Below are 13,507 nucleotides of genomic sequence, written 5' to 3' on the forward strand. Positions count from 1 at the left end.
ACAATTGGTTGTTTTTTTTGGCAGATTGTGTTTGTTTATTATTGTGACTTAGATGAAGAGCAGTGCACATTTTATGAGTAATTAATGCAGAAAACCAGGTAATTGCAAAGGGTTCATCACCTATTTCTCAAAACTGTACATTGTGCTTTATAGGAGTTGCTTTTATATTTGTATTTATTGTGCTTATTTGTGTTCTTTATGCTTATTGTCATTTTTTATGCTGCACTGGATCCAGGGTAACATTCATTTTGTTCTCCTTTATATGTGTACTGAAGAATGACAATAAACAGTATTGAATCTTCTGCCTGATGGGAGGTGGGATCAAAGAATGTCTGGAGTCGGTGGGGGTCTTTGATTATGTTCACTGCTTTACTGAGACTGTGAGAAATGTAGACAGTTCGTGAAAGGGAGACTGATTTTTGTGATGTGGACACAGCTCAGCACAACTTCCTACAGTTTCTTGTTACCATGGGTAGAGCAGTTGCTAACCGAACTGTTATGCATTCATATAGGGCGTTTCCTATGGTATGCCAATAAAAATAGGTGAGGGCCAAAGGCGACATGCAAAATTTCTGTAGCCTCCTGAGGAAGTAGGGGTGTTGGTGAGCCTTGTTGGTCATAGCATCTACATGTTTAGAACAGGACAAAGTGTTTTAACTTTAGTTGGCAAAAGCCAACAGTGAACAGGGTTACTGGTCATTTTGTGTGAGATTTTTGACACTTGACCCTTGGCTCATGGACAAGATAGTTGAATTATTAGTCCAGGATGTAGTATATTTAAATTGTGTTGAGGTAACAACCTGTTCAGATTAAAGTGATGAACAAAATTATCTTACAAAGTAAACTGATTTTAATTTTCTTTAAAATTTAGACTGGCCAGGAGCATGAGCTCATAGAAAGCATGCCCCTCCTGGAATGGTTTGCCAACAACTACAAAAAATTTGGAGCTACGCTGGAGATTGTTACAGACAAATCACAGGAAGGATCACAGTTCGTGAAAGGCTTTGGTGGGATTGGTGGTAAGCCTTGTTCCTTGAGCTGTGAAGTGTATAAACAACCTGTTGAATTGATGATCACAAAATGTTGGGAGAACTCAGCAGGCATTTTCTTTGTGTTGCTCGGATTTCCAGCATCTGCAGATTTTCTCTGGTTCCTGTTGAATAGTTTTTGGAATTGGTATATGATCTGATGCTATTTTTGCCAGCCTGGTGCAATCAGTCTAAATTTATGTAGAAGCAAATTAAACAGACAATAAAATGTTTCAAAAGGTAGATGTGTGGTAGAATCATAACTGCACATATTTAAGAATTAGACTACTTTTTCAACAGTCAAGCTACTGATAGCAACAAAAAATTAAAATAACTTCATAATAAATCAAATGAGTTATTGGCAAAGGTATTGCGATTTAAGCACATCATAATTTTGGGGCAATTTTGCTTGTTATCTAATGTCAGTAGCCACTTCAGTATTCTCCCCTTATGTGTTGTTTTTCAAGGGAGATGTTTTGTCTTACTGATCATTTGCATCCTCTCTCATCAGTGAACCAGCTACATGAATATTCCATTAGACATCTTGTGAAACATTTGCTTTGCTCAGGTTGGCTCGTCTTGTTTGGACAATTCCCCCATACATTGTTGTGCTGAAAGCTGATTCCTCTTACCTATTTATTGCAGCCCAGGTTCCTACCATTTTGTTCACACCCTTAACTTTGCAGAGGTGATGTGACCAACCTTAGAATGAGTAAGCTCAGGATACTTCTGAGATATTGATCTGGGAATTATCTTTTAAAATCTTCTAAGCCTTAAAGTATAATTTTTTTTTGCCCCTCTTCTTACCTGGTGGATTGTCTTTTTATGGTTCAATTACTTTGTTATACAAGTGAAGTGAATTAACTTTACTGTTAGCTAATCCATTAGTGATATTGTTACTAAAGATGTATATACTTCCTCATCTTGAGAATCAGAGATCCTTATTTAATTTAATTGCTTCTAGGTATGTCGGCAAAGAAATTCACGTCATTGTAGACAGTTTGCAGGTTTTTCTTTAAATACAGCTGTTGCAAGAGCAATTCAAAATCTTCTATAACTTTGCTTTGTTGAAAATTTTAGTATCTCCTTAAAATACATTGTATTTGGAGCTACACTGGAGATTGTTACAGACAAATGAACTAAAACAGTACAGCACAGGAACAAGCCCTTCATCTTACAATGTTGTGCCAAACCAATTAAATTAGTAATCAAATGGATAATCTCTATAGCCTACACAATGTCCCTATCCTTTCATTATTCTCACATTCTAAACATTTCTTAAAAGTCTCTGATGTTTCTGGCTCAACCACTTTCCTAGCCAGTGCATTCCAGGCACCCACCTGTGTGAAAATGAATAAACAAGTAAACCTGTCCCACATTTCTCCTTTGAAATTACCCCATCCCATCTTAAATACATGTCTTCTGCTATTAGACATTCCAACCCTTGGAAGAAGCTACTGTTTATTTATGCCTCTCATAATCTTATAAACCTCTCTGGCACTTCGGAGAAAACAACCTAACTTTGTCCAGCTTCTCATTATAACACATGCTCTCTAATCCAGGTAATGTGATGACCAGAACTGTATGCAATACTGCAAATGCAGCTAGCTAGAGTTTTATAAAGTTATTATTGAGTCTATATTTCAGATACATTGTTTGCAAAGTACTGTGGTTTTGTAAGACATCACTATAATTAATGATTTTTTTAAAAAACAGGTATTCTGCGATATCGTGTGGATTTTCAAGGAATGGAGTACCAGGGAGATGAGGAAGACTTTTATGACCTGGATGACTACTAGGTAGTCTGGAATTGGTCTGGTTACAGGTGCCTAACCCTCCAACATCCAACCCAAGAAGTGAAGATCCGCAACAGAGTAATCAATCCCTGCCTTAGAACAGACATTATCACAACTTGTGATGTCTAAATACATTCGAGATGGTGAATTAAAAAAAACAATAACACACATAGATTTGTCATAGTGTCAATACAGCAGCAACACCAAACTACTGTTCTTCATGCCAGTTTGGACTAATCTTTTGAGGAACTTCTTTTTTTAGTTTTTACTTCAATGGGATTTTTTGTTGCTGTTGTATTTTATGAAATTGAAACATTTTTTACCTCCATATGTAGAGGCAAATAATAAAAACAGAATGCTATTGAATTTCATTTCTGCAGGCTGAATGAATATAAGCTCTGTTTTTCCCCTTGGAAAGAATTTCTATATTAAAACAAATGGAAATCTTGATCAGCTTGTGTAGTGAATGACCCCGTTTACATGGGCACCAATATACATGGTTATACTTAAAGGGGGAGAGTGAAGAATATGCCTTTTGCTATGTACGTGATTAATATTAATCTCCAGGTTAAAGTAGTGGGAGGTAAATTTTCAAGTTTGCAATTGGGGGGCGGGGGAACTGTCTTGTGATTTTGCAGAGGGAGCAGAAAAGAATCTGATATTCTCTTACTAAGAATGAATATTTATTGGGAGGCTTGAGCAGAACTCTGAGTTTGCTCAAAACTCAATTTTGCTTTCTGTTTTGCTGAGTTTTTCTGATCTGGTTTTACCATATATGTCCTGGTGATGACCACTTTTGTGGATACTTAATCCCTGAGCAAGTTTCATACCTGCAGTGGTCCTGCTATTTTTAGATGAGCATTCCTGTTTTCTTGACAAATTAAGGCCAGCCTTCGACTGTTTTTGTGTGCAAAAGCCACTAAGTTATAACTTTGGTTTTGATCTGTGTGAAGGTGTATTGCGTTAATAGGATCCACTCCATATTGGGGTTTATTGTTGCTACAGAATGGACTTGTACTGGATGCACCCTAGCAGTCACACTACAGGATATGCGTTCTATTATGTTGTCTATAGACACTGTTGGAAAATTGATGGGATTGCTTCAAAGAAATTAAGACCTAAATTCTAGCAAACTCAGCCAGGCACTCTCATGAAACTCGAGTCACACACATGGCAGAGTTGGGGTTTTCGTTTGGGGAGGCCCTCATTCTAAAGCCCCCAGTGTTGTGATTCAGCCTACAAGTTGACATAGCACAAGGAGGGTTTCTTACTTTCTCCAGTTACTTGAGGTTATCAGAAAACTTTTTTTTACAATCTGTTGACAGCTAAAAAAAAAAATAGATCATTAAAACTGCACAGAAAGGGTTCATATTATTACAAAGAGAGTGCTTTGAATATTGATTTTGGGCTGGAGCTGTATTAAACTGTTGGATATGCTTTGAGAAATTAATAGGGAACAAATGTCAAAAGAGCCTTGTTAAGTAGCTAATTCACTGAATTCAAAATAGTCGAGGTCTAGCAAATTATCATGCCTGAAGAAATCACGTTAATAAACTGAGGTGGTCATTTGGATTATTAATTGGGTTGCATCACATGTCGAACATTTAAGTGCTCAAATGTGGAGTATGTTTGTAAATTAGTGGTGTGATTTGGTTACTGGTCATCTTTTGCATCACAAGCAGTGTCTTTGTGGTGGCTTGCACTATGCTCTGTTGGAATCAATCAACCCCAGCTTCTCTAGCTAGTGCAGACCAAAAGGAAAGCAGTTTTTTTTTTAAATCAACTGGTTTGTGATTATTTTTAAATGTGGTATTTGAATAATGCGGAAAGATGGATTCTGATTTGTACAGATCACCACATCAATACCTTAGCTCCTTACTGTTTGAAAGTGTATAGTGCAGTTCATAAGCCACTAATATCAGGTTCTGTTCTGTCACACATCTAATATATAGCACCATTGCCATTAATTACAAAGACCTTCCTATTCCATATGAGTAGTGATCTTTGCAGTGCTACTAACCCTGTACAGATCCCAAGATCTTTCTAAGTAGATGTATATTTAATTTAGCTCAGTTATACAAAGTTGGCAGTTTAAAACCAGTATACTACAATGGTTCTGTTCTCACCATTAAGATTTGAATATATTTTCAAAATTCTCCAAATACAGAAATTTACAGCTTCTGAAATAGTTTTATGTTGAAATATCCACATGTTTTGTTTCAAAGCAGTCAAAATATCTCATGCTGAATATATAAAGTAGAATTAAGATTTTCCAAATATTGTATGATATGTAATGATTGCAATTGTTTTTTTGTTCATTTTGGCCTCTGAAGTTTTCAGTGCTTAAAAGGATTTGTGTAGAACTCATGTTGAGTTTGTGCACACTTGCAATGTTCTATTTGTCCTCTGCAGTCTCTGTCAAAAGGGAGAATTGTGGTGGACCATGCTTTCAGCACTTGAGTTGTGCAAACTATGTAAATGGGGCCATTTTGATACATAAAACAAGGATATATAAAATATATATATTTACATTTTCAAATAGCCCACTGCTTGGTATAAAAGGTATGTATTTGAAAGTATGCAGCTCTTTTTGTAGTTTTAATGTTTACTATTTAAGTTTGGAAATGATGCCAAAATGTTTTTTTGTATTCCTTCGACCACTGTATTCTCCAAGCTGTTGAATTCACAGAAAGGGGTAGATTTCAGCTTTTATGCACTGCAGCCTCTGCAGAAAGGTCCCAACCAGCAACTTGGTGTTGTGATGTACAGAAATGGAGAAGAGTATTAAAACCATATTTAAGAATATCTTTTACTTGAGTTTTTTTTGGGGGTGTTTGGTCAATGTCTAGCTAGGCCATTACAAAATGTATTTGATTCTTGGTTTTTGACGTACATGCTGTCTTCTGGTTTTTATTTTCACAGATGACTTTGAGTTGATTTTGTCCATAAGTCAGGAAATGCACAAAAATCATTCTGTGGTAACCATACTTCCACAGTCATGAATGGTACCAAAACCACATAAGACTGATATGATAGAGCAAGTACTGAAAGTGAAGCAATGGAGGAAAGTAATTCTCCTTTTGGTAGGAATGAGCATTATTTGTATGTTCGATCTTTGAAATTAATTATTATGAGAGATTGCTTGTACGCAGGGGTGTCTAAAAGTTAGGTATTCTTAGCCCATAGAGAACTGTTAGTGTAAATAATTGGTCTTTGTTTTCCTGGGGCCAGTTATCCCTTGATCGATTCTGGACTGAAATGATCATTGAAGTTAGACTTCACTCAATACTCAATGATTTGGTGTCGATGTCTTACACATATAACACACATGAGATTGAGGCTGGTATTTAGCCGGACACTAATGAGAGTAATGGTTTTGGATCCCATGCATATGATTGGGGTAGGATGTCTGCAAGTATTGAGCATGGGGCCAGTATTGCGAAAAGTCATCGCAGACCTCAAATTTTCCCTTCCCTAACAGTCACCTGTTGTGGGTTGTGTTCATACAATGCTTCATTCACAGTGCACTTGAAAAGGAAATGTGTGTGAGGGAACTGTGAAGGTTTTTTTCTGCTTGCAACAATAAGTTGTTTGGTCATTGAGCTATGGTGCTGTGGAATGAATGGGGCAGGTGCAGCAATAAAAACATTCTGAAGATAGTATCAGAATTAGCAAGTGTTTAGTGTTAGCAAGATGTGATTTGTTATTCACTTAAGAGGTAATTCAGCAAAAGTGGGTTGATATCCTATCAGGAAAGTCAGAGCTGAGGGTAACATTAAAGGAGTTCTTCATGAGGGTTCAGAGCAAATATGTTCCCATCAAGAAAGGGAATTCTTGGTGTTGAAAAGCATCCAGTTTAAGATGAGAATGAACTGAAGCTTGTGATCTGCTGGAAAACCAAGGAGTATTTAAAAAGAAAAGTGGTGATTCATTTCAAAATGAAGTTATCAAAGTAAAAGATGCATAGAAATTATGTGAAACCTTTAAATAACACAAGAGTTATTTAGAAAACCTTTATAAAGAACACAAAAGAGTAACTCCACTCCTGATGTCTAATTTCATACTTCGATGCAAAATAGAAGTATAGATTATTAAGTCACAAGAATGAGAACAGCACAAGAGACCTCTATTTGACATTTAATCTGTTAGAGCAGATTCAATGTAGTTAGCTCTGTAATCCTGCACATTCATCCAGCTACCTTTTTTGAATACTACACTTGAAACTCCTTATCTGCCTGCAGAATACTTTCCCTTTGTCACTGGTACTAATGGGCAATGAATCTAGATTTTTAGCATCCCTCTCATCCTACAATTTTCATAAGGGGAATAGGAAGACAACATATTTTCAAGAAATCATGCTTACAAGCACAGGAGCAACTCTGTTCTGTCCATAGAATCAGTCCCCTCCTCACCCCATAACCAGAACTGTTTTAGCCATTTTCTTTTACCCCTCTACATTTGAACCTTTTCTGCTTCCATTTTCATTTCCTTTGGATCATAACACAAGTCATGAGCAGAATTAGGCCATTTGTCCCATCGTATCTGCACTGTTATTTCATCATGGCTGATTTTTTTTCAACTCCCATTTCCTGCCTTCTCCCTATAGCATTTGACACCCTTACTAATCTATCAACCTCTGCTTTAAATATACCCAATGACTTGTCCTCTACAGCCTTCTGTGACAATAAATTCCAGATTCACCACCTTCTGGCTGAAGGAATTCCTCATCTTTGTTCTAAAGAACAGAGGTGAGGAGGCTGCCCTCTGGACCCTAGACTCCCCCTCCACAGGAAATATTCTCTCTATGCCCAGTCCATCTAGGCCTTACAATATTTGATAGGTTTCAATATTTTCATTATTCTAAATTCCAATGAGTACATCAAATGCTCCTCATATGTTAGCCATTTCATTCCCAGGATTATTTTCATGAATTTCCTTTGGATCTGCTCCAATTTGAGTGCATTCTTTATTAGATAAGGGCCCAAAACTGCGCACAATGCTTTTCCGTCTGACCAGTGCCTTATAAAGCCTTAACATTCTTGCACTTGTATTCTAGTCCTCTTGAAATCAATGCTAATATTGTATTTGCCTTTCTTACCATCAATTCAACCTGTAAGTTTGCCTTTTAGGGAATCCTGCTTGAGGACTCCCAGGTCATTTTGCCCATCTGATTTCTGAATTTGCTGCCCATTTAGAAAATAGTCTATGCCTTTTTTCCTTCTGCCAAAGAGCACGGCTATGCACTATATTCTATCTGACACTTCTCTGCCCATTCTTTCTTGGTTCTTCTGCAGACTCCTGCTTTCTCAACATTATCTGTCCCTCTGCCTACTTTTGTATCGTCACAAACTCGACCATTATCAGCTCTGTCATTCACATTATTGCTTTTTTCATGTTAAATGCCAGTCTCAACACTGACCCCTGCAAAACACCACAAATCTGGTGTTCTGTCTCTGACATTTGTCTTTGATTTTTCTCCCACAGGGGTCCTTTAAATTTAATGCCACATTGTTAGTGCCAATAAAAGGGAATGAGTCACCATTCTGTGAACAATGAAGGCCAACGTTCTATTTGGCTTCCTAAGTACTTGCCTTATCTCTATAATAGCTTCCTATGAGGTCTCTTTATCTCCTTGGAAAGATCACATAATCTTTCTACCAAATATGTTTGGTGTAACCTTATTTTCCCAGCCATCTGAGTTTGATTCTGGCTTTTGTTGCTGCCTGTGTGGAGTTTGTATGTTCTCCCCCAGGTGTTCTGGTTTCCTGCGATGTTTGAGTTGGTTAATTGCCCCTTGTGTAGTGTGCATGGATGCCCAGTGGGGATAAGCATTTATAAGGTGTAGCAAGAGGAGGCTATGAAGGAGATCTATGGGTTTACAAGGTTTTCAGATATTTAATTATAATGATATTGACTATGCTGGAATTGCTTTCTGAGACAGAAAGAAAAAGTACTGTGATCAAAGACATTCTGACTGAAAGGCCAAGATGAATGGGAGAGTCTATTGGTGAAGACGTCAATATCTACGTGGCACAAATTTGAGAATGGGGAGAGGGAATGTGCAGAGTTTCTTAAACGAGAAAATCTGCAGGTGCTGGAAATCTAAGCATAATGCTGAAGGAACTCAGCAGGCCAGGCAGCAAAAGAGTTTTGGCCCAAAATGTCGGCTGTACACTTTTCCATAGATTCTGCCTGGCCTGCTGAGTTCCTCCAGCTTTTTGTGTGTGATGCAGAATTTCTTTATTATCAAGGTTCGGGGGAGTTGGCCCTCAGCTAAAAGTACAACATAGGCAAAACCCACCCCTCATCCACGTACAGATCACAAGAAATAATTAGGATAGTTTCAAAGCTCTCTGTGCTAAATGCCATCATTTTATGACTAGAATAATAATACAGCCTCCTTCAAGATTAAAGATTATCCTTATTTGTTACTTGTGCATCGCAACGTACAGAGAAGTGTGTCTACATTAACACAGTCCAAGAATGTTCTGGGGAAAGTTTGCTGGTGTTGCCATGCTTTCAGTGCCAAAATAATATCCCACAACTTAATGTCTGTGTAATGTGGGAGGAAACGACATGGTCATGGGGAGAACATACAAACTCCTTACACTCAGTGGTACGAATTGAATCAAGATTGCTGGTACTGTAAAGCATTATACTAATCAGTATGCTACCATGCCACCTCATGAGGATTAGAAGACAGTTCAAGTAGAAAACAAATGCTTAACTATTCAAAATTAATCTTTTTGACAAGGATGTTGTTTCAAGTATGAGTTAAAGAGCTTTCACCTTAAAGCTCAATATAATGTCTAATGTATCCATTTAAAGCCAAAATGTGTATGGGTAAAATGGTCCCAGGTATACAGTAGTTCAAAGTTTAATCCTTCCTTTGATAGGAAAAGGTAGTGGCTTAGGCTGCACACTAGATGGCGCTGCTCTTCCAATAATCGGATTTGTCACAATATTTTAGCCTTTCACACACTTTATTTAACATTAAATGTAGGCGAAATACTCAATTGCCATCTCCAACAGGAGAAATTCCATAAATATGCCTGTGATTATTGCTAGTATTAACTTGCATTCCTCAGCATTTACACCCAGATTGATTAGAAAATGAACTGCACACTTGTACCAAAAGTCAGACAGGATATGCCACAGTGAGTGACTCATCTACTGACATTCCAAAGTCCTCCTTCCATCTACAGGGCACAAGTCAGGGGCATGATGGAATACCCTCCATTATCCTGGATAATTGCAGCTCCAACTTAAGAAATATAAGAGGACTAAAACCACTGTGAACATTCACTCCCTCCACTACTGGTTCACAGAGGGACTTAGCTACATAATCCACTGTTCTAGTGCACATCCCAACTAATTGATCCTTGTCCCTAAGGAGAACAAGGGCAATTAGCACATGGGAACACCAAGCCTGCAGGTTCCCCTTCAAGTCACATGCACAACCTGAATTAAGAAAGTGCCATTAGTGCTTCATTATCACTGGGTCTAAATTCCAGAACTCTCCAACAGGGTTGAGGGAGACCTTCTTCGGGTGCCTGTAGCGCTTCAAAAAGGTGGCTCACTACCATCGTCTCACAGATTTGCATTGTGTGATGGTCTTGCCACCACACTTAAGATTCAATTAGTGAATAGAATAATACAATTCCTCGACTAATCCAATGTTGCTAAAATGTTTTAAGACACACATCCCTTTACTTCGAGCCATGTACAATATCATTCACAATCCTGAATCCAGCCTAGATAACCCACAATCATATATCTTGTCACTTTCTAAATGTGATAGATATTCTACATCCTGCATCTTCCTATCTCTAACCAACAGATGTACCTAGTTCCAACCCATATTTTTTCTAATACATTTTCCTGTATCCAAATCACACTCACCTAATACACATATTTCATCTCTATTTAGTCCATTGTTCCTCCACATCCCTATATGGACTAACAATCATGCTTTGAAGCTACATTTGTGCATCTGAAATGGACGGTAGAATTAATCAACATATCTCATGTCCATCTTCTTAATTCTAATTGTGTACTTGGTTCTCCTGAAATGTAGCTCTCACCTGATTAATATGACTACACTATTCAAACCAGGAACTCTCAAGTGTCCAAGACCATAAGATAAAGGAGCAGAATTAGGCCATTTGGCCCATAGTCTGCTCCACCATTCCATCATGGCTGATTTATTATCCCATTTCAACCTCTGCTTTAAATGTACCCAATGATTCAGCTTCCACACCCTTGTCCACAGATTCAACACTCTTCGGCTGAAGAAATTCCTCATTTCTGTTCTAAATTGATGTCACTCTATCTAGGCTTTTCAATATTTGATAGATTTCAATGAGATCTCCTTCATTCTTCAGGAGGTGTTTATTGAATGGTCCCATTGTATGATCAGATATACTCTTGACTGCGAATCAACCATGTTATGGCCTTGCAGCTTATTGTCTATCTCCGCTGCACTGCCTCTGCAAGTGTAACACTTTATGCTGCATTCTACTATTCCTTGTTCCTGTACTATATTGACAAACTGATGAAATGATCTGTATTGATGGCATGCAAAGCAACATTTTTCACTATCTTGGTACATGTGAAACTAAAATACATTTCTATATCAAGCCCATGCTCATCTAACACATGTCCTTGTACGTTATCCATGTTCCTGTGTCTGACCCTTGTATATGTAACCCAAATTCTTGTATCCAATTTGCATTTCTGTGTCTAAGCCATGTTCATCCACCCAACTCTTGTTCATGTATCTCCCCATATCCAATGCAAATTCCTTTGTTCAAGTATCACACCTATATTCTGTATCAAACCATAATCTCCTGAGCTCGAATACAGGAAGGAAATAGCAGAGTGACATGATATTTTGATATCAACCTTTCCCTCAATGTCAACAAAAGAGCTCATCATTGATTTCATAAAAGGGGGAAAGGCTGTGCACACACCTTTCTGTCTCCCATCACCAGTGTTGAGGTTGAGAGCTTCAAGTTTACAGCTGAGAGCATTACCAACAGCTTGTCTTGTTGGTGTCATGGTCAAGAAAGTCACCAAAGCCTCTACTTCCTCAAGAAGCTCAACAAATTCAGTCTGTCCCCATCAATTATTACCAATTTTATCAATGCATCATAGAAAGTATTCTGTATGGATGCGTAATTGCTTGGTATGGCAACCGCTCCGCAAGTCACTGCAGAGAATTATGGATGCAGCTCAGCACATCACAGGAACCAGCCTCCTCTCCATGGACTCTCAATTCTCACAGCCTCAGTTAAGTGGCTAGCATTATAAAAGACCCCACCCACCCCGGACATTCTCTCCTGCCCTATCCCACTGTTAGCAGACTCTTGAATGGATCTTTTGTATGATAAGATGAACTCTTGGCTTCACAATCTACTTTATGATCTTGCACCTGATTGTTTACCTGCACTGCACTTTTTGAATCTTTTATATTTTATTCTGCATTGTTACTGTTTTGCCTTATTCTAGCTCAATGTGCTGTACTGACTTGATCTGTATAAACAATATGCAAGAGAAGCTTCTCACTGTATCTTTGTACATATGAAAATAATAAACCAATACCAATCATAGAGTCATAGACTTGTACAGCATTGGCCCACCAGTTCAATTCCTGGAGTGAATTCCAGGTATCATCCGATGTCTGTATAAAAATACATATTCCCCTCAGATACCCTTTAAAACTCCATTCTTTTATGTTAAAACTAGGCATCCTTGCTTTTAAATATCCCTGGATTATATTTACCCATCAGTTATCAGAATTAAATGTATTACTCATATCATAAGACAGTAAAAATTAACCTGATTATGACTAATACTGATTGTCTCTCAAGTGCAATCATACTCTTCCTCTGGAGCTGCAAACAGAATCACGCACAATGCCACCAATGTTGCTTCAAGAGATACATCATAGTGTCTTCAACATGAAGGACTTCACCAGCCTACCTGCAGAAAACAGAACCTAATGTCAAATTTGGAGGGAAATTCAGGTATCACAATGGAGCATCCCACTGTAATGCTATGTACCTGTGGTGTTGCTGCAGTTAAGAGTTATGTTGCTTCCATTTATATATGTATGTGTACACAAGATAATAAATTTGACTTTGAATCATGTCAACTTTATTAAAATACTGAAGGAATTCAACAGCTCAGGCAGCATCTATGAAAAGGCCCTTCAATCAGGATTAATGTTTGTAATTCTTGTGTTTGACTTATGATCTTGGTTTTGTAGCAAGGCCAAGTAGCTGCATCAAGCCCCCTTATTTAACTCAATGCTACTTCTCAAGCCTGATACCGTTACTTGCACTAGAAGGATGGAGTGTTGTTCATGGTACTCATCATTGCTTCCAGTGCAGAAGGACGGAGTGTTGTTGATGGAATAAAGGGAATTACAGAGGCATGAGAGAGGAGCTTGCCCAGGAGGATGCTGGCAGGGATGACAGCAGAGCAGAGATGGCTGAATTTTTTGGGAATAGTTCACAAAGCGCCGGATAGATATGTCCCACAGAAGAAGTTCTCAAATGGCAGCTGTAGGCAACCGTGACAGACAAGGAAAGTTAAAGACTGCATAAAAGCCAAAGGAAAGGGCTTATAGGTAGCAAAAGTGAATTGAATGATTGGAGAGCTTTTAAAATTCAACAAAAG

At 38.1% G+C, this 13,507-nt stretch overlaps 1 protein-coding gene across 1 annotated transcript in view; it reads left to right on the plus strand.

The window, feature by feature from the left end:
• The window catches only part of LOC140739526 (eukaryotic peptide chain release factor subunit 1), a 44,033-nt gene extending 38,406 nt beyond the window's left edge, over positions 1-5,627 (plus strand). The window contains exons 9-10 of the mRNA XM_073067917.1: positions 872-1,019; positions 2,745-5,627. Coding sequence (XP_072924018.1) covers positions 872-1,019; positions 2,745-2,827 — 231 coding nt within the window. The 3' untranslated portion in view covers positions 2,828-5,627. The remainder of the gene's footprint in view (positions 1-871; positions 1,020-2,744) is intronic.
• The last annotated feature ends 7,880 nt before the right edge of the window (positions 5,628-13,507 follow it).

Source organism: Hemitrygon akajei, chromosome 15, assembly GCF_048418815.1.
Source record: "Hemitrygon akajei chromosome 15, sHemAka1.3, whole genome shotgun sequence".
Taxonomy (NCBI): domain Eukaryota; kingdom Metazoa; phylum Chordata; class Chondrichthyes; order Myliobatiformes; family Dasyatidae; genus Hemitrygon; species Hemitrygon akajei.